Here is a 21,127-nt window from a genome sequence, read left to right on the forward strand (position 1 = left end):
CCTTTAGCATTTGTTTTAAAGCTGGTTTGGTGGTGCTGAACTCTCTCAGCTTTTGCTTGTCTGTAAAGGTTTTAATTTCTCCATCAAATCTGAATGAGATCCTTGCTGGGTAGAGTAATCTTGGTTGTAGGTTTTTCTCCTTCATCACTTTCAGTATGTCCTGCCAGTCCCTTCTGGCTTGCAGAGTTTCTGCTGAAAGATCAGCTGTTAACCTTATGGGGATTCCCTTGTGTGTTATTTTTCCCTTGCTGCTTTTAATATGTTTTCTTTGTATTTAATTTTTGACAGTTTGATTAATATGTGTTTTGGCGTGTTTCTCCTTGGATTTATCCTGTATGGGACTCTCTGTGCTTCCTGGACTTGATTAACTATTTCCTTTCCCATTTTAGGGAAGTTTTCAACTATAATCTCTTCAAATATTTTCTCAGTCCCTTTCTTTTTCTCTTCTTCTTCTGGAACCCCTTTAATTCGAATGTTGGTGCATTTAATGTTGTCCCAGAGGTCTCTGAGACTGTCCTCAATTCTTTTCCTTCTTTTTTCTTTAATCTGCTCTGCAGTAGTTATTTCCACTATTTTATCTTCCAGGTCACTTATCCGTTCTTCTGCTTCAGTTATTCTGCTATTGATCCCTTCTAGAGTATTTTTAATTTCATTTATTGTGTTGTTCATTGTTGTTTGTTTCATCTTTAGTTCTTCTAGGTCCTTGTTAAATGTTTCTTGCATTTTCTCTATTCTATTTCCAAGATTTTGGATCATCTTTACTATCATAATTCTGAATTCTTTTTCAGGTAGACTGCCTATTTCCTCTTCCTTTGTTAGGTCTGGTGGCTTTTTATCTTGCTCCTTCATCTGTGGTGTGTTTTTCTGTCTTCTCATTTTGCTTATCTTACTGTGTTTGGGATCTCCTTTTTGCAGGCTGCAGGTTCGTAGTTCCCGTTGTTTTTGGTGTCTGTCCCCCGTGGCTAAATTTGGTTCAGTAGGTTGTGTAGGCTTCCTGGTGGAGGGGACTAGTGCCTGTGTTCTGGTGGATGAGGCTGGATCTTGTCTTTCTGGTAGGCCGGTCCACATCTGGTGGTGTGTTTTGGGGTGTCTGTGGACTTATTATGATTTTAGGCAGCCTCCTTGCTAATGGGTGGGGTTATGTTCCTGTCTTGCTCGTTGTTTTGCATAGGGTGTCCAGCACTGTAGCTTGCTGGTCCTTGAGTGAAGCTGGGTGCTGGTGTTGAGATGGAGATCTCTGGGAGATTTTCGCCGTTTGATATTACGTGGAGCTGGGAGGTCTCTTGTGGACCACTGTCCTGAAGTTGGCTCTCCCACCTCAGAGGCACAGCACTGACTCCTGGCTGCAGCACCAAGAGCCTTTCATCCACACGGCTCTTGTTCTCAAGTACCTCCTTGCTGCTGAAAACTCTATAGTCCTTTTAATGTGATGTTGAATATGGTTTGCTGGTATTTTGTTGAAGATTTTCACAACAATTTTAATCAGGATTATTGGTCTGCAGTTTTCTTTTCTTGTAGTATCTTTGTCTGGCTTTGATATCAGGGTAATTCTGGGCTCATAAAATGAGTTAGGAACTGTTCTCTCTCAATTTTTGGAAGAGTTTGAGGAATACTGATGTTAATTCTTTTTTAAATGTTTGTCCATTGAGGCCATCTGGCCCTGGGCTTTTCTCTGTTAGGAGGTTTTCGATTACTGATTCAGTCTACCGGCTAGTTATAGGTTTGTACGTAATTTTTGTTTCTTCATGACCCAGACTTGGTCGGTTGTATACTTCTAGCAATCTGTCCATATTTCTCTAATCTCTTAAGCAACATCTCTTCCCATTTGGATCTGGATTACTCCTAGGGACCTACCTTTGATTGTAGGCTCTCAAGATCTCTCCTTAGGAAGTCTCTGCTGGTGGCTTCGTAAGTTTCATCAAAGAAGGCATCCAATCTTTTGGGCACCTACCTCACTCACAAGGGTGCCTTAACTCTTAATATGAAGAGCTTAATTTTTATCAAAGGGTCTCATGGAAGAGCTACCCTTATGGAAGAAGAAGTGCTGCTTTTTCCATTTCCACCCTTTTGGACTTCTATGAAGATAAAGTAGAAAGATTTAGATTTGAGTATATAAAATAAAGATCTTTAATATCTAAAATGAGCATCTTAATGTTATGGTAAAATTTTGAAGATTTTTTTCTCCTGAATCTAGTGAGGATCTATGTTTATATTCTAAATCCCTAAGGAGAAAAAAATATAAAAAGCAGTTACTGAGTCCAATTACAGTAAACATAGGTTGAGTAGTCACCATACTTATGGAGATTAAAAGAGAAATTAGCTAAACTAGTACACGAATTGCCTCATGTTGAAAATGTGTAAGTTTGGCTGGGAGGTGGCCAAATTGGAGTAGCTACAGAATGGTGGTGGTGGATGGAACACGAAAGTATGGTAAGATCACTTTTACACTCCAAGACAAGTGTGTGTAAGCAACAGCACATTCGGTTCCACACAGAGTGTGTGTAGCGGAATGATATTCTTTTTTTTTGTTTTTTCTCCACTGTAACAGATGATATTCTTTTATTGAATTTAACTGGTTGAACATTTTAAAATTTTTCTTTAAGGGTATAAGATAATTTAAGATGAACAGAGTTTGAGGTAACTAATAATTCATATTGCAGTGTTTCCCATAATAAAATTAGGAAGCATTTTGTTTTTAAGTTCAGGGGACTTTATATTTGGTGATGTTTATCTAATCAACTAATTATCTAATCAACATTTATTGATGTTTATCTAATCAATAGATTTTTTAAAAAACTTCATTTTCTTTCAGCTCTATCGTTAGCTTATATTAAAGAGATACCCTTATTCCAATAAACTTTCAGATCTGCCTTAAACATTTAAAATTCTCAACTGAGTCACTGTTGCAGTGCCGAGTCACATTACCAGGGAATTAGTGCTGATTAAATGAATAGCATTAACCTTCAAATTCCAGTGAAGCAGAATATTTAAACTGCACTGCTATTCTTAGTATCTAAGACTTAGTTTGCTTGGATATATCTTGGCTGGGTGAATATTTAATAAATGTAACTCACAAGAAATTCCATGTTATGCACTTAGTGTCACAATCTAGTTAATTAAATAATGGTACCTCACTGAATTGCACTTCTCAGTGTCCTTTGCTTCTTCCTTCTGCCTAACCTTTTTGCCTTGGAGTGTCCTGAGTCTCATCCCTTTGGATCTATTAACTTCACTGCCTACAGGCACTCCCTTAATGATCTAGTCTTATCTGATCTCATGGCTTTGTCTATCGTCTTTATGCAAATGAATCCCAAATTATAGAGCCCAGACATCTCTCCCAAACTCCATACTACTTTATCAGACTACTTTTTTTTTTTTTTTTTTTTGAGGTACCTGGGCCTCTCACTGTTGTGGCCTCTCCCGTCGCGGAGCACAGGCTCCGGATGTGCAGGTTCAGCGGCCATGGCTCACGGGCCCAGCCGCTCCGTGGAATGTGGGATCTTCCCGGACCAGGGCACGAACCCGCGTCCTGTGCATCGGCAGGCGGACTCTCAACCACTGCGCCACCAGGGAAGCCCCAGACTACTTATTTGATATCAGGAATTAAATTTCAAATAGACACTTCACACTTAACATTTGCAAAACTGAACTTGTGTTCTCTTCTCCAAATCAACTCCACCTGCAGCCTTTCCCAGATCCTTGATGGCAACTCCATTCTTAAGGTTGCTCAGGCCAAAAACCTGGGAGTCATCCTTTATTCTTCTCTTCCTCTTATACCCTGTATTTCAGCTATTAGGACATCTTGGTAGTTCTGCTTTCTTCAAAGTGTTCCTGAATCTAATTGAATGATTGTTCTTACAAGTTAAAAAAAATAAGTCTCAGTGAAGTTAAGAGAACAGCCCCAAATTCATATTAACTAGTAAGTCAGAATTCAGGCATATGTTTTCTGACTGACCACAAACAATATGATCTCTTATAATAGTGCTTCTCCAAAGTAAGTGTTACAATTGCCTTTTTATTTATACAATTCGGAAATAGGATCTGACCCACTATATCACTAGACCTTTATAAGTAGGATGTGTTATTTCATTTAAGTCCTGGAGGAATTCTCTACACACACAATAGTTCTTTCATAACTACTTGCCAACCCAGTTGAATTGACTGGTACTTATCTGTCCTTGTATTTTGCTCTGGGTCAAGAACTGTGTTTTCAATTGCAAGACATAATTGGATATGAGTGTGTTGGGTGAAAAAAAAAAAGGGTATTAATGAAATAAAATATTCAAGGTCTTTTAGAGAGCTCTTTTTCAAAGATTTTCGTGCTATAACCTATGAATTTAGAGCATGTATTAGCTCTTGCTACCTTACATATAAATACTTTATTGTTTGCTGGAATTTTCATGATATGCAATTTTGATCTTATTACTAATCATTAAAGCTTAGATTGAGGGATTATTATTTAGATAATTTAGTATTTTCTCTCAAGGGCCTCTGTCAGAGGGTCACTATTTGTAACTTTCAGATTCACTAAATTCTCAGCTCCTCTAATAGGTTATAATGGCAAAAAGGTAAAGTGTTGGGATCTTGGTAGAGAGCTATCAAAAAAGAAATTTCAGTGTTGATCAAATTCTTGAAACACCCTTTTTACTGATAAACTGTATTGTAATGGAAGTTATTCCATCCTTATGTAATTGAATGTAGCAGAAATGAAGTATGTATGGTACTGGCACAAAAACAGAAATATAGACCAATGGAACAGGATAGAAAGCCCAGAGGTAAACCCACACACATATCTTTGATAAAGGAGGCAACAATATACAGTGGAGAAAAGAGAGCCTCTTCAATAAGTGGTGCTGGCAAAACTGGACAGCTACATGTAAAAGAATGAATGAAATTCAAACACTCCCTAACACCAGACACAAAAATAAACTCAAAATGGATTAAAGGCCTAAATGTAAGGCTAGACACTCTAAAACTCTTAGAGGAAAACATAGGCAGAACACTCTGACATAAATCACAGCAAGATCCTTTTTGACCCACCTCCTAGAGAAACGGAAATAAAAACAAAAATAAACAAATGGGACCTAATGAAACTTCAAAGCTTTTGTACAGCAAAGGAAACCATAAATAAGGCGAAAAGACAACCCTCAGAATGGGAGAAAATATTTGCAAATGAAGCAACTGACAAAGGATTAACCTCCAAGATTTACAAGCAGCTCATACAACTCAATATCAAAAAAACAAAAAACCCAATCCAAAAATGTGCAGAAGACCTAAATAGACATTTCTCCAGAGAAGATCTACAGATTGCCAATAAACACATGAAAGGATGCTCAACATCACTAATCATTAGAGAAATGCAAATCAAAACTACAGTGAGGTATCACCTCACACCAGTCAGAATGGCCATCATCAAAAAATCTACAAACAAGGCTTCCCTCGTGGCCCAGTGGTTGAGAGTCCACCTGCCGGTGCAGGGGACACGGGTTCGTGCCCTGGTCCGGGAAGATCCCACATGCCGCGGAGCGGCTGGGCCTGTGAGCCATGGCTGCTGAGCCTGCGCGTCCGGAGCCTGTGCTCTGCAATGGGAGAGGCCACAACAGTGAGAGGCCTGCGTACCACAAAATAAATAAATAAATAAAGGGCTTCCCTGGTGGCACAGTGGTTGAGAGTCCGCCTGCCGGTGCAGGGGACACGGGTTCGTGCCCTGGTCTGGGAAGATCCCGCATGCCGCGGAGCGGCTGGGCCCGTGAGCCATGGCCACTGAGCATCCGGAGCCTGTGCTCCACAATGGGAAAGACCACAACAGTGAGAGGCCCGCGTACCGCAAAAAAAAAAAATTAAAAAATCTACAAACAGTAAATGCTGGAGAGGGTGTGGAGAAAAGGGAACCCTCTTGCACTGTTGGTGAGAATGTAAGTTGATACAGCCACTCTGGAGAACAGTATGGAGGTTCCCTAAAAAACTGAAAATATTACTACAGTGTGACCCAGCACTTGAGTCAATTGAGAAAACCATAATTCAAAAAGAGTCATGTGTTCATCGCAGCAGTATTTACAATAGCCAGGACATGGAAACAACCTAAGTGTCCATCGACAGATGAGTGGATAAAGAAGATGTGGCACATGTATACAATGGAATATTACTCAGCCATTAAAAGAAACGAAATTGAGTTATTTGTAGTGAGGTGGATGGACCTCGAGTCTGTTATACAGAGTGAAGTAGGTCAGAAAGAGAAAAGCAAATACCGTGTGCTAACATATATATATGGAATCTAAAAAAAAAAAAGGTTCTGAAGAACCTAGGAGTAGGACAGGAATAAACACGCAGGCGTAGGGAATGGACTTGAGGATATGGGGAGGGGGAAGGGTAAGCTGGAACGAAGTGAGAGAGTGGCATGGACTTATAAATACTACCACATGTAAAATAGATAGCTAGTGGGAAGCAGCCGCATAGCATGGGGAGGTCAGCTCGGTGCTTTGTGACCACCTAGAGTGGTGGGATAGGGAGAGTGGGAGGGAGATGCAAGAGGGAGGAGATATGGGGATATTTGTATATGTATAGCTGATTCACTTTGTTATAAAGCAGAAACTAACACACCATTGTAAAGCAATTATACTCCAATAAAGATGTTAAAAAAAAAAAGAAATGAAGTATGTTAAACAGTTTTGCTAGGGTTCAGTGATATTCTTGAAAGATGCCAATATTAAGCTTTTGGGATGTCCATCATGTCTATTGGTGTGATATATTTGGAAAGCCAATCATTACTTTTCTTCATGTTTATGTACATGTAGAATATTTATCTATGAAACAGATTTTAGGTAAAGAGCACTTCAGATCATTAATTTATCTTTTTATCCTCTTCTGAATTACACTTTAAAGTTTACTTGTTTTGTTATTCCATCAATTTGTATTTTTTAATCCGAGGATGAAATTTGATGAATATTTAATTCTTAAAGGCAATTTCCACATCTTAAATTCTATGTATCTGTCTGTCCATCTACCTACCTACCTTTACTTTGGTGGAAATATTTCGCATGGAATCACTTTTAAAAATATTCTTATAGACTTAAGAAATATCTCTTAAGGCAATAAGATGATATGTGAGGCATTAAAAAAAACTGTCTATAATTACTTCCTAAGGCAACTGAATGAGTTAAAGATGTATGGCAACTGCAGCTGTAATGGCATATATTTAGAAAGAAAACTACTTTAAAAAAATGTCTGTTGGCAAACAAACCTAAAATAAAGTTCAAAAATGAGATATTTTATTTCTGGAAAATGTGGTATCTCTGTTACCACTTGCAATGATGGATATCTGTGAGTCTTTATACTGTGAAGTAAACTATGATCAACGGTACTGCTGTCTTTTCTTTCTCATAGTGTATGCCGATTAAGGGCCTAGGATTCGTGCTTGGAGCCTATCAGTGCATTTGCAAAGCAGGATTCTATCATCCTCGAGTCTTCTCAGTGAACAGCTTTCAGAGTAAGTGCCCTTTGCTTCTGTGCATATATGTGAATACACATAATATCTATCATAATTAATTATTTAGATTTTCTTTTAACCTTGTTGGAGTCAGATGATTAAATCCCCACTGGTTTGGCATTCTTTCATCACTTAAGGAGTTTTTGCTTTAGTTTGTCATCTCTAATCCTCTGGAGTACCACCAAGAAATGTGGGGGTTTTTTTAGGTATATTTTTGTTTTCAATACATTTTAAATGCCTGGAAATACTGTAGCTACTCAGTGAGACCAGTTGGGATTCAGTTATTGAGAGGTGTTGCTGCAGAAAATTCCTAAAGCTAATTTTGCTAGTTTGCTTATTTTATTTATGTTTTAATTTGTTTGTATGTTAGGTCTCTATGCTGCATGAGGAAGTGCCACAGAGTTAACACCTTAAGGCAACACAATCATATTATCACACAGTTTCAACTGATTAGCTTTTCAGTCAGGGGTTAGCTGGTTCCTCTGCACAGGGTCTCACGGAGCCAAAGTCAAGGGGTCGTCTGCGATGTGATCTGATCTGAGGCTCAGGGACTTCTTTCAAGTTCATTCAGGTCATTGACAGAATTAGGTTCCTTTCAGCTGTATGTGTGAGGTCCCCATTTTATTGCTAGCCACCAACCTGGGCTTACTCTCAGCTCCTAGAAGTCTCCTCAAGGCCTACTCATGTGACCCTTACTTTTCAAGGCCACCAAGAAAATCTCCCCGGTCTGTTCCGATGGAGTCTTATATAATATAATCATTATATCAGTCATGGAAATGACTATCCCATCACTTTGCCATGTAATGTCACTTAATCAAAGGAAAGCCTATCTCCTCATACTTACAGGTCCACCATCATTCAAGGGGAGGTGATTATACAGGAGATATACAGGCATACCTCATTTTATCTTGCTTTGCTTCGTTACGCATCAAAGATACTGTGCTTTTTTACAAATTGAAGGTTTGTGGCAACCCTGTATTGTCAGATGATGATTAGCACTTTTTTCTGAATAAAGCATTTTTAAATTAAGGTCTGTATATTGGTTTTTTAGACATAGTGATATTGTACACTTAATAGACTACAGAATGCTGTAAGCATGACTTTTACATGCAGTGGGTAACCAAAAAAATTCATGTGACTTGCTTTATTGCGATTTCACTTTATTGCAGTGGTCTGAAACCAAACCCACAATATCTCTGAGGTATGCAGGTATTGCAGAATCAAAACTTGCTCACCTGGTTGTTTTAATCTTACTCCAGAAAATGTCAAAGTTACTATTTGAATATTGATTTTTTTTTACTCTACCTCTAGAGAGTGCAGTGTTGCCACGTTGGCTTGTAGCCAGCTATTGGGTATAACAAGAAGGAATGTAGTGGAGAAAGGAGGTACAGGGTTTGGGGTTGCCAAAACTGAGGTACAGGTATCATTTAGGTAGTCATCCATAAATCTTTGTCAGCCTTATTATCGGTCTGTATAGGAATTTGCATCTCTACTGGGCGTAGTTCAAAGTATACAGTGAAATTGAGACCTGAGTGTCTTCCTCTGGGAAACTTGGTAGACATTTATGGATTTTTTTCTTCTTTTTTTCTTGGAAAGCACTGTTCTTCATCTTGAGACAGTTTACACTTGACTTCTAGGTTCTGGAAGTGAGTAACATTTTGCTCTCTCCTCAGTCATATAATTCACAGGGTTCAGCCCTTGTTCTGAGTAATAGTTGTTGTAGGCCTCCAAGATGGCCTCCAAGATTCTGCTCCCACATGTGCTGTACAGATCTCCTCCCCTTAAGTATGGGTGGCATCTGTGAATACAACGAGGTACTCACTCTCTTGCTAGGCTATGTTATGTAGCAAAGGTGATGATATAGTTGCTCAAGTGATTATATTGCATTAAATGAATCCTTCCCATAGTAGCAGACTGGAGAGAGATTCTAGTGCCAGCTTTGAAGAAATAAATTAGCTTGTTGTGAGAGGGCCACGTGGCTAGGACCTGAGGGTGGCCCCTAAGAGCTAAGGCAGCCAGCAAGAAAACAGGAACCTCAGTTGTATAAATGCAAAGATCTATAGGTTCTTCCAACAGTGTGAATACATTTGGAAGCTCCAGATGAGAATATAGCCTAGCCAAAACTTTGGTTTTAGTCTAGTGAGACCCTGAGCAGAGAGCCCAGCTTCACTGTGCCAGACCTCTGATCAACAGAAACTGGGACGTAATGATAGGTGTTTTCAGCCCTAGGTTTCCAATAAGTTATTACACAGCAATAGAAAACTAATACAATAGCAATGACGGTAACATATTTTCAGCATGGATATGATTGTGTGTGTGTGTGTGTGTGTGTGTGTGTGTGTGTGTGTGTGTGTACAAGATCGTGGCAATAGCCCAGCGACTTTGGCATTCTTCACATTTATGGTCCAGACATAACATATGATTCAACACTGAAGGATTAAGGGAATAGGTTTTAGCTTATGTTCTGTGAAGGTATTTTGTATCTGGTTTACCCACATTTGTTCTCAGCTCCCACTATGTGACTGAAATAAAACATTTAAATATTGTAGAACTAGAGAATGACTATGCCATTTGCTTATAACACCACCAGGAGAAACTAGTTAACCTTTAACAACTTATCTTTATTTAATTTGCATACTCCTACTTTCCTCCTTATTTTAAAAGCCAGTGCTTTTCACTGGACCTGCTCTCTCTAAGAAGGGGCCGCTTCTCTGCATAAGGCTAATAACCCGTGTGTTGTACACACAGCAGCTGTGGAAAGGAGGCCACAGTTTCCAGAAAGATGAGCTATATTTGGGCATACCTGTGATTCAGCTTTGACCTCAGCACATACTTAGCTAGAACTGGCCTGCCTCAATGACAGAAGAGAAAGCTAGCTGCATGTTATAATTTGAAGTCAGTAAAGTGCTCTTTGACCAAAAATGTCTTTCCTGATGGCCTTGTCAGGTTGCATGAAAATCTAACAGTATTCATTCCTTGTCCTAAGGACCAGGAGTTACAGCTCAGTAGGGTATTCTACCAAGGGCTAGCCAAACATTTAAAAAAAATTTTGGTTTACTATTAGAATTATACTACATACCTCTGTTTTAATGTGTTAAGTTTTTAATCATAGTAGCCAGGCAATTCATATGGGTAGTCGTTTTCAGATATTCTTGAGGTGGTTTCTGTGAAGTAAGGAATGACTACATGTATCCCTTGGGCCAAAGGTAAAGAAAGCATCGAAGACCCAATAAATGAGGTAATGTATGCAAAACAGCTAGCATAGTACATGGCACATAATAAGTGTTCATAGATATAGTTAAATAAGTGAATAAGCAAACACATATATAAACACACATCAGTGATACATGTACAGAGAGACTCCTTAAGTGCCATTGGTATTTAGCACTTTGTCTCACATGTTTTATTATATTAGGATAACCAATTTTTTAAACTAGAATTCTTAGAGAATGAATTCTACATAGATCAGAAGGAAGATGGGACAGCAAAAGTCTGTAACAACCAGTGCTGCATTGAGAAGGACAATACAAAGAAGACTTGGGAGTTAAAGGCAACAGGAGGAAATCAGTTGCTTGATAGGGAAAGTGGGATATAGAAAACAGAAAGGGATGCTTCTCAAAGGTAAAATTTACTTATCTATAGCTGTGAATCTAGAAAAAGACCTGAAATTCCCACATATAGTCTTGTATCCCATTTGGAGAGAGGAGCTAAGATGTGGTGTTGATCTCTTAGAGAAAATGTCAGTGTGACTGTTAAAAATCCTGTTAAAATATGAAGTGATTTAAAAATCTTTATTTAGACCTAGGCCCACAGTAAACAGAGAGCTTGTAAAGAACAACAAAGATACGTTCAGATGACTTGATTTAAAACTGTGCTGACAGCCCAGAGACTGTGTTCCTGGCATCTCTTTAGATTGGTGGTCATAGGAGAGCTAATAGGATCTGACATCTGGATAGCAGCAGGATTTCAGAATCGCCAAGTACTGATGTGTAACTGTCTCTTCAAATCCAGGTTGTTCACTTCCAGGCTGTTGAAATACAAGCTTATGACAAGCTCATCTTCCTCAAATCCATCTGTCACAGTTTGAACTCTGTCTTCAGTACAATCTCCTTTCTCTTTCATGGGACACATTACCAGCCTCTCAGTCTTACCTCTCTTGCCTTTTGGATCGACTTCAGCTCACATGCATTTCCAGATAAACTCATCTAACAAATGACCCACATCTAAAAATGACAATCCCTGCTTTGCCAACTCTGTTGATGGTGGGGAAAAAATGCCCCCCCGGGCTTCCCTGGTGGCGCAGTGGTTGAGGGTACGCCTGCCGATGCAGGGGGCGCGGGTTCGTGCCCCGGTCTGGGAGGATCCCGCGTGCCGCGGAGCAGCTGGGCCCGTGGGCCGTGGCCGCTGGGCCTGCGCGTCCGGAGCCTGTGCTCCACGGCACGAGAGGCCACAGCAGTGAGAGGCCCGCGTACCGCAAAAAATATATATATTAAAAAAAAAAATAAAAAAAAAAGGCCCCCCAAAAGCAGAGATTTAAACAATGTGTAGTCTCAGAAGAAAGAAATGGAAAACTCTTTGAAAGCAGGCACAGCATAGGGATGCTGAGCTCCAAGCAAACTGCTCAGCAAGGCTAACCTGTCTCTGGGATGCACATCTTTGTGTTGTACTTGGGTCTCACACTCCCCATTCCTCTTCTGTTTCATGACCGGAGAGCTGGAGATATTTGGCTTTTTGCAGACTAAGTCCAGTCTCTAGTCTAATCCCCAACTTGGAATGGATTAAAAGAGCTTCAATATCATATTCTCATAATCAACATCATTACTTTTGCTCTTGGTCTTACTTAAGCCTTGTGACCTGGTTCTAATCACTTCAGTTGTAGTAGCAAAATTCTCCATCTAACTGCCTGGGCCTATACTTTGTCTGTCATTTGCCTAATTTTCAGTTTTTACATCTTCTTTCATTAGTCCTATTTATAGGGATTGGAGTCCAGGCACTAAATGTCTGGCAGATAGGGTTATTTGCCAGTGGAAGAGTTCCCAGTGCCGCCAATCTTCTTGGACTATTGACTATCTCATTTACCTCGTTTGTCTTTAACTAGTTCTTTTCAGTTATTGGAACACTCCATACCATGTTGGATTTCCCTGGTTGCCGATCTCAGAGCTGTATTTCTACCATAGTTTAATATAATAATTAAGAGCATAGTCTTTGGAATAAGTCTAATTTAGGTTTGAATCCTGGCTCCATTACTTACTTGCACTGTGCTAAATTATTTAACTAACCTAAACTTCAATTATGCCATACATAAAATTGGGATAACACCATCTGCTTTATAGAATAAATAAGGATTCAATGATGTAATGAATATAAAGTTCTAATCATAGTAATTGGCACGTATTAAATGCTCAAAAATATTGTTACTTTTATGGTAACTATTGGAAAGCTTGTATTTATTCTGCTTACCCCTTTCCTCAGATATTCCGCCCATTTTCATCCCTTCCGTCTAGTATTTGCTCCACTTCCCAGCTGAGGAACACATTTTCAAGTCCCAGAGTTTTTCAGCTTTATCCTTAAAATGGGCCTCGCTATGAGATGTAATAGTCCACTCAAAGGCTTCCTTCTCCCCTACCAGCTGAAATTTTACTTTGTTAGATTTTCCCTTAGGTATTTCATTCTTTTTATTTGTTTACATTATTAGACTGCTAATTAGAGATTCACTTGTGTTAACAATCAGCTTCCCCCAAGTATTAAAAAACCTCTGGCAGGGGAATTGGACTGTCAATTATTCATACATTAGCTCATTGTAGTAAGCGGAACAGCGCCCCCTAAACCCCAAAAGATGTGCATGTTCCAATTTTCACAACCTGTGAAAATGGTACTTCACATGGCAAGAAGGGACTTCTCAGATGTGATTAAATGACAAACATTGAGATGGGGAGATTATCCTGCATTCTCCAGGTGGGTCCAGCCTAATCACATGAGTCCTGAAAAGCAGAGAACCATTCCCAGTGGTAGTTAGAGATAGATGTAAGGACACAAGGAGGGACGCTTGAGAAATGCTACATCACTGTCTTTGAAGATGGAGGAAGGGGTCCACAAGCCAAGGAATGGAGGTGGCCTCAAGAAGCTGGAAAAGGTGAGGAAATAACGTCTCTCCTGGACTCTCCAGAAGAAAATGCAGCCCTGCTCACACCTTGGTGATAGCCCAGTGAGACCCATGTCAGACTTCTGAGCTATAGAAATATCAGGATGAACATAACTGTAGTTGACTCTTGAACCACACAGGGTTAGGGGCACTGGCTCCTGTGAAGTTGAAAATCTGTGTATAACTTTATAGTCGGCCTGCCTTATCTGTGGTTCCACATACATTGATTCAGCCGACCATGGATCATGTAGTACCGTAGTACGTATGCAGTGAGAAAAATCCACGTGTAAGTGAACCTGCACAGTTCAAACCTGTGTTGTTCAAGGGTCAACTGTGTATTATATTTCATGTAAGAAGCAGTATAGAGATTTGTGTTGTTTTAAGATACCAGATTTGTGGTAATTTGTAATAGAAAACCAGTACACTCAGTATGTTTGTTTCCCACTCGGCATTCATTCCAGTGTTCACAGTAGGCCATATGTTTTTTCTAGAGGAAACTGTTCATAATTGCAAATGATTGCTGACTTAGACAATTTATAATCTAGCAGGCTCTTTGTATGAGGATGGCCTTTGAGTCAGACAGACGGATTTGAGTCTTATCTCCACTTACTCACAGGAGACTTGAGAAGTTTCTCATATATTCTGAGATTCTCCCCTTATTCATACATCAGGAAGAGTGAAATCTATGCCCTTGGTAGTTATGAGGAGTAATTGAGATAACATGATATCCCCCAAATTATAGTGATTATTATATTAAAGCGAATATGGAGAATTTAGTCTTTTTATTTATAGTACTTATGTATTGGGTGTTGTGGAGATTGAATAATAGTCCATAGGCAAAAAAAAAAAAAAAATCCATTAGTGTTTAATAATTTTATAATTCAGATCAGAAACGTTCCAAGATCTATCTAAGGTGGTATTTTTGTCCAAAGAAAAATACTACTACAGTCACTTATAAGAAATAAAAATCTAGAAGACAATAGAAAAGTGAATATAAGATGTATATGTAAGCATACAGAAATTCAGGGAAAGATTGACTATATTCATAGTGAGGAAATAGAAATTAAAAAATTTTTGCTCTGGGCTTCATTTTGAGCTTATTGTTACAGCTAGCCATTCATGATATAAGTGCATGAAAGTATATTAGCTACTCCTGATTTTAGGATATGCAAATATGTATTCATGTCCTAACAGTAGCAATCTTTTTGGACAACAGTGTGAGCATAACCACAGTTTGCTAACTGTTCTCTCCTCATGAATATTATACATATTGAACCAAATATGCACAGAAATCTCCTGAGTGTATTGGAGCTACTCATGTGCATGTACCTATTTCCACTTAATTTTTGGATGTGATTTTATCAAGCTGGAGACTGGAGGCAGATTACTTCATCATCTTAAACAGATGAAATAATGAACAAATATATCTTCCCATTGTTAGCTCATTGCAGCATTTTAACTCTAAACATTGATTGATGAATACGTTCCCTCCAGTTCTAATGAAAAATCAGATATGTGTATGGAAAAGGAGAAGATGTTTACCCTAATAATGATGTCAGATGAGCATTATTTGTATGGAGAGCTGATGCTGAACCCTCATTGTCTGACTTGATTCTTTGTTACTTCCAGCTGAGTTATGTTCATTGTCTGTGATTCATCTTTTTCTCTCATGCCTGTTGAATGGAAAGAAGAGGGGTCTGTGACATATAAACACATGGGGCTGGTCTTGCAAAGGTGCAAGCTCTAAGCTGCTTCTGCCTGAACCAGTTCCTAGCACTGAGGGCCACAACACCTCTAAGAAGGGACCTCTGATCAGCTGGTTTGTTGATTGGTTTATGTGTCTGAAAATCCATCTGTCAAAAATACTACTGGGCACTGCCTCTGTGCCAGACATTGTTTAGAACTGGAGAAAAAGGAGTAAAAAAGCGAGGTTTCTAAGCTTCTAGGACAGACCCATCATCTTCCCAGAACATATTGCAATACCCGCAAACAACAAATGAGGGCAATCTTGAGTAAAATATAACTCACTGTCCGATATTAGTAAATTAGGTCAAATGTAAGAGCTTTAAGGTTTAACAGGCTTTCAAGGGTAGGTATGGTTTCTATCCAGATACTCAAATGTCCAAATGTTGTGTTTTTACTATTGTGAAAACACAAGTTTATACTTCTGGCACTTAAGTGTCTTAATCAGCAAAACCCTTAATACAATAGTGATATTTCTACCTAATATTTATACTATGAAGACCTGAAATATATAACTTCTGCTTCAATCCCCCCTCCCCCCTCAAACTCATTCCTCATTTTTTTCTAAATCAGAAACTCAGTGTTTTTCTTCCATAAAATATAGGAAGAAAACTTTCTGGGGTACATTTTGAAATATGTGCACAAGTTGTAAAAAAGGTAAATACATTTTGATGTACCAGTTTGACACTTCTATAATTTATGCCCAGGGGGTATCAATCTAAGAGATTAAGAAAGGTGAATTTTTTTTCTATTAAAAAAATAGAGGAGGAGCAGCAGGAGAGAAGTTCCCCTTTAGTTTGTTCATTTGTTAAATCTTCAGAAAATATTTTAAAAACTAGTATTTTAAGAAAACTTCTGAAAAGTTTTAGTGTTTCATCAGCAGTGACTGAAATTACCACTTGGATTTTTATGACAAATAAAATTTCTCAATGTATACACAATGTAATTTTTTTTTTTTTTTGGCAGCCGGCATTCAAATAGAATTTTGCCACATGAGTTTTCTAATGTTACCTTCTAATTCCGTTTGCAATTCCCTTCAAAGGAAAAGGATGGTATTACCTTGTTAAAGGAAAAAGTTTAAGATATTTCTACTTAATATTATGTATAAGAACAACTTTTAATTAATGAGTAATGCAGTTTATTCTTTACTGAACTTTTTTGTGGAAACAGGTATGGCTAGGTAGGAATGACAGCACTATTTTTTTTTTTAACATCTTTTTTGGAGTATAATTGCTTTACAGTGTTACTTTCTGCTGTATAAAAAAGAGAATCAGCTATATGTATACATATATCGCCATATCCCCTCCCTCTTGCACCTCCCTCCCATCCTCCCTATCCCACCCCTCTAAGTGGTCACAAACCACCGAGCTGATCTCCCCTTGCCATGCAGCTGTTTCCAACTAGCTATCTGTTTTATATTTGGTAGTGTATATATGTCAATGCTACTCTCTCACTTTGTCCCAGCTTACCGTTCCCCCTCCCCATGTCCTCAAGTCCATTGTCTATGGGAATGATAGCACTGTTAACTGAAATTCAGATTTCATAAGACAGTATGTCTAAGCACATTATTTAAAACTGTATCTCCTCATTTTTTTGGGTTATTTTGAATTGTCTAATTTATTTCAATAGAAGTTTTTAAAAAATCCCCAAATGGGGTGAAATATTTAGAAAGGCATTGTTAACAGTGTTAACTATCCTAATCTTATTAGAATATCATAAGCAGTACAAAATTTAAAAGAACAGCATAAAAATGAAGGACTCACTAAGAAATAATCTTTATTTCCTGATTTAATGATGTAAAGTATTGCACTTTATTATTTCATGTAAAAAATGTAGCCAACAGTAACATACAGATATATAATTTAGTATTTATTTTATGCATTTAATAAACTTTTTTTTTTTTTTGTGGTACATGGGCCTCTCACTGTTGTGGCCTCTCCTGCTGCGGAGCACAGTCTCCGGACGCGCAGGCTCAGCGGCCATGGCTCACGGGCCCAGCCGCTCCGCAGCATGTGGGATCTTCCCGGACCGGGGCACAAACCCGTGTCCCCTGCATCGGCAGGCGGACTCTCAACCACTGCACCACCAGGGAAGCCCTAATATACATTATTTTTCAACAGCTGTATGTTTGCTGTATGGTACATTCTTAAAAATATGCTGATCATAGTTTGTAAAACAAAAACCTTATAAAACTCAGCAAAATTTGCAAACTGATCAGAAAAGTGTTTTGGGAGACTAGAAAAAATACTTTTTTGTTTAATCGTGTTTCAGATCAGAGACTAGAGATGTGGCACCTAAATGTAATGAATGATCCTGGATTTCATCCTGGATAGATAATAGCTACAAAGAACATTACTCTGAGAATTGATGAAATTTTATTTTTTTATTTTTTATTTTTTGCGGTACACGGGCCTCTCACTGCTGTGGCCTCTCCCGTTGCGGAGCAACAGGCTCCGGACGCGCAGGCCCAGCGGCCATGGCTCACGGGACCAGCCGCTCCGCGGCATGTGGGATCCTCCCGGACCGGGGCACGAACGCGTGTCCCCTACATCGGCAGGCAGACTCTCAACCACTGCGCCACCAGGGAAGCCCGATGAAATTTTAATATGGACTGTTCATTAAAAAAAATTTCATCAGTATTAAGGTTCCCAACTTCGATCATTGTAATGTGCATTTGTATGAGAATGCTCTTTTCTCAGGACATACAAGCTTAAGTGTTTATAGGTAGAGAGATACAATATCTCAAATGGTTCAGAAAAAAATAGTATACATATACATTTTTAAACATCAGTTTTATATTGAGAACATATGAATGATAAATAAATGCTATAGAATATAAATAATTAGTGAATCAGGGTAAGAAATATATAGGATTTCTTTTTTATATTTGATAAATTTGTTACATTTTGTAAATTTAAGGTGTACAGTGTGTTACTTTGATACATTTATATATTGTAATGTGACTGCCATTGAAGCAGTATTTATCACATTACATCATTATAGTACAATATTATTGTCTGTATTCATTGTACTGTGCATCATATCTCTATGGCTTATTTACTACTCCTTACAAGTTTGTAGTTTTAAACACCATCAATTTTAACCTGTCACCTCCTATAGGTAGTAACTACCATTTTACTCTCTGTGTTTTACAGGTTCGACTTTTTTAAATTCCACGTATGATTCTCTATTAGTGATATCATATAGTACTTGCCTTTCCCTATCTGACTTACCTTGCTCAGCATAATGTACTCAAGGTCCATCCATGTTGAAACAAATGGCAGGATATCCTATTTTCTCATGGCTGAATAATATTCCACTGTGTATATGTGCCACATCTTTTTATTCCATTTATACGGATTTCTTGCAGCTATTCTGTGCATTTCAAATTATATCAAATTAGAAGCTACAAAAATAGAATTTTCACAATTTCAGAGGTCTAAAAGTTTTCAGTAATTGTAGCATTGGTGGGTTAATTAGGCCTTTGGGATTTGGAGCAAAATTTACTTTGTTGCTCACTGCTATCTAGAGGGTCCTGGTTTTAAATATTTAGTTTTTATTATAAAAATTATATACACATTAAAGAAACTTTGGAATGTATAGAAAAGTAGAATTTAAAAGGCATTTGAAAATCTATTGGTCATTTAATTCTTTAAGATTATAGTTTTTATACAATAGTCTCTCTCTATATAATCTTCCTAAAACTTGGTATAAATGTCCAGAGGTTATATGTTTTTCTGATGTCAATGTAAAAAAATTAAGGTAAGCAAATAGATTAACATACTGTTTACGAATTGTCACAGTTTATCTTGATGGGCTCCTGTTTACAGGTGAATGTTTTAGATTCACCAGTGCTCCTGTGGAGCTACTGTAACCTTCTCCCTATGCCCTCTATAGTTTTGCTCAAGGCAGCATATTTGATCACCCATATAATGAACTGAAAACCTCCTATTGCCAAAGTTAATAGCTCTTCATATTTGCCATTTGTCTTCAGGAAGTATTTGCTTCATCTGAAAGTTCCAAGTATCAACTTTGTTTTTAAGCCTTAGTAAAGCAGATTGGGATTCTGGAGGATGCCTGGAGGATGTTTCAAGTTGCTCAGAATCAAATTATCATCCAAGATGATTTCTAAACAGTAATATTAAGTAATAGCTTATATTCTTAATGTATCTTTCTAGTTTATGTCTAGCATCTTGAAAAATATAATTTTTATGCATAACTGGTTTGAGAACACAAAGAAAGATTTGAGTTGAATGTGATTTTCAACTATACATTCGTATTACAGGTCAATTAATTTATTCTTTTGAGAGATCACTTTTATCATTATCAATTATTTCCTGACTATCCAGTATGTATAAATTACTGTGTTTGGTGCTGAGTATATAAAGAGGTATATAAATCACAGTCCTGTTCTCTAGGAACTTAAAATTTTAAACCATCATAAACTTAAAGTGCCATTCAGTAGATTAACAAAAAGCCCATTATTATTATCTAGTAGTAGTGTGATTTCTACTAACTGCATGTATACTCTTGTTCTAGGTAGAGAACTTCAGCCTAAATTAATAAACTATTTTTGGAACCAGAAGATTATTTAATCATGCTTTGCGTCCTACAGGAAACAGTTAAATGTAAAAAGCTCTATCCTTAATTTTAGCTTTTTTGAGCTTTAGAAATCAAATCTCTTGACTTTCAGTTTTGCTTTCTCTCCATTTTAACACTTTGTGTCCCTTATAGAATCTCATGATTTTTCATAATCAAATAAAGTGAAGGCAATTATTAGAGAGGAAGTTTCTCATGGCAGCACTTCACCGTTTGACATTTGTGAGTTGATCTTGTGATTATTTTGAGCACAAAGGATAAGATGTTATCATAATTTATCTTCCAACAAATTGCTTTTTATCCGTGAATATTGAAACACTCATTTAACCAACATAACTTAGTATTACCTGTATCAGGAAATATAGAATTGTTTGGAATTATGTCAGTTTACAACCCTGAATCTAGCTATTACTATTTCAGTAGACATAATACCCATTAGCTATTATTTCAGTCCTACCTGAGGAAGATAATGGGCTTCTCTGTGGTATGTCCTGTACTCATGATTGTATTTTATAGCCCAGTATACGTTGGGTCTTTTGCAATTTTAATCTAGGTTGGGAAATAAAAATATAAAACCATAGTCTTACTTTAGAGAGTTCACAGTTTATTTGGGTTCAGCATATGGATGTGTGGAACTCTAGCAGTAAGCACAGCAGAGGGACACAGGCAATTAAAAATAGTCATAACGGCTTGGAGCAACAGGAAGGGAAGTGAACAGAGACAGAGTGGATCAGGTGTGAAAAGTTCTCTGTGTTGGTGTGGAGATAGAGAATAATGGGGCAGGGTAGTTGCATTTGGACAACAGACTGCCTGAGATTCTGTGTTCCTGAATTCCACCTCCCATTCTCTGCTTCAACAGGTTGAATCTAAACAAGTAACAGTCTCTCCAGTAAATCAGAATTGGGGGATATCGTGATCACTATGAAAGAACCTTGGTTTATGCACAAGAAAATATGCCAATGTAGAGGGGGCCATAACTAGGAAAAAGATAGATGTGCAACAAAATTGGATTAGTGGAAGAAATGTATATCTTTCTCTCATATGCAGAAATGGTATATAAGTCTGATTTAGGAATAAGATTTTCTAGTAAAAGAAAGAAAAGAGAGCCTAATTAAAATATATATATATATATTGAATTTAATTATATACATTTAATA

General features: G+C 37.9%; 1 protein-coding gene across 1 annotated transcript in view; it reads left to right on the plus strand.

Annotated features, from left to right (window-relative positions):
• The window catches only part of GPR158 (G protein-coupled receptor 158), a gene marked incomplete at its 5' end in the record, with an annotated part of 324,229 nt that overhangs the window by 145,163 nt on the left and 157,939 nt on the right, over nucleotides 1-21,127 (plus strand). The window contains one exon of the mRNA XM_079912544.1: nucleotides 7,384-7,486. Within this exon, the coding sequence (XP_079768670.1) occupies nucleotides 7,384-7,486 (103 nt within the window). The remainder of the gene's footprint in view (nucleotides 1-7,383; nucleotides 7,487-21,127) is intronic.

The sequence above is a fragment of the Stenella coeruleoalba genome (genome assembly GCF_951394435.1).
Source record: "Stenella coeruleoalba genome assembly, chromosome: 2".
NCBI classification, from domain to species: domain Eukaryota; kingdom Metazoa; phylum Chordata; class Mammalia; order Artiodactyla; family Delphinidae; genus Stenella; species Stenella coeruleoalba.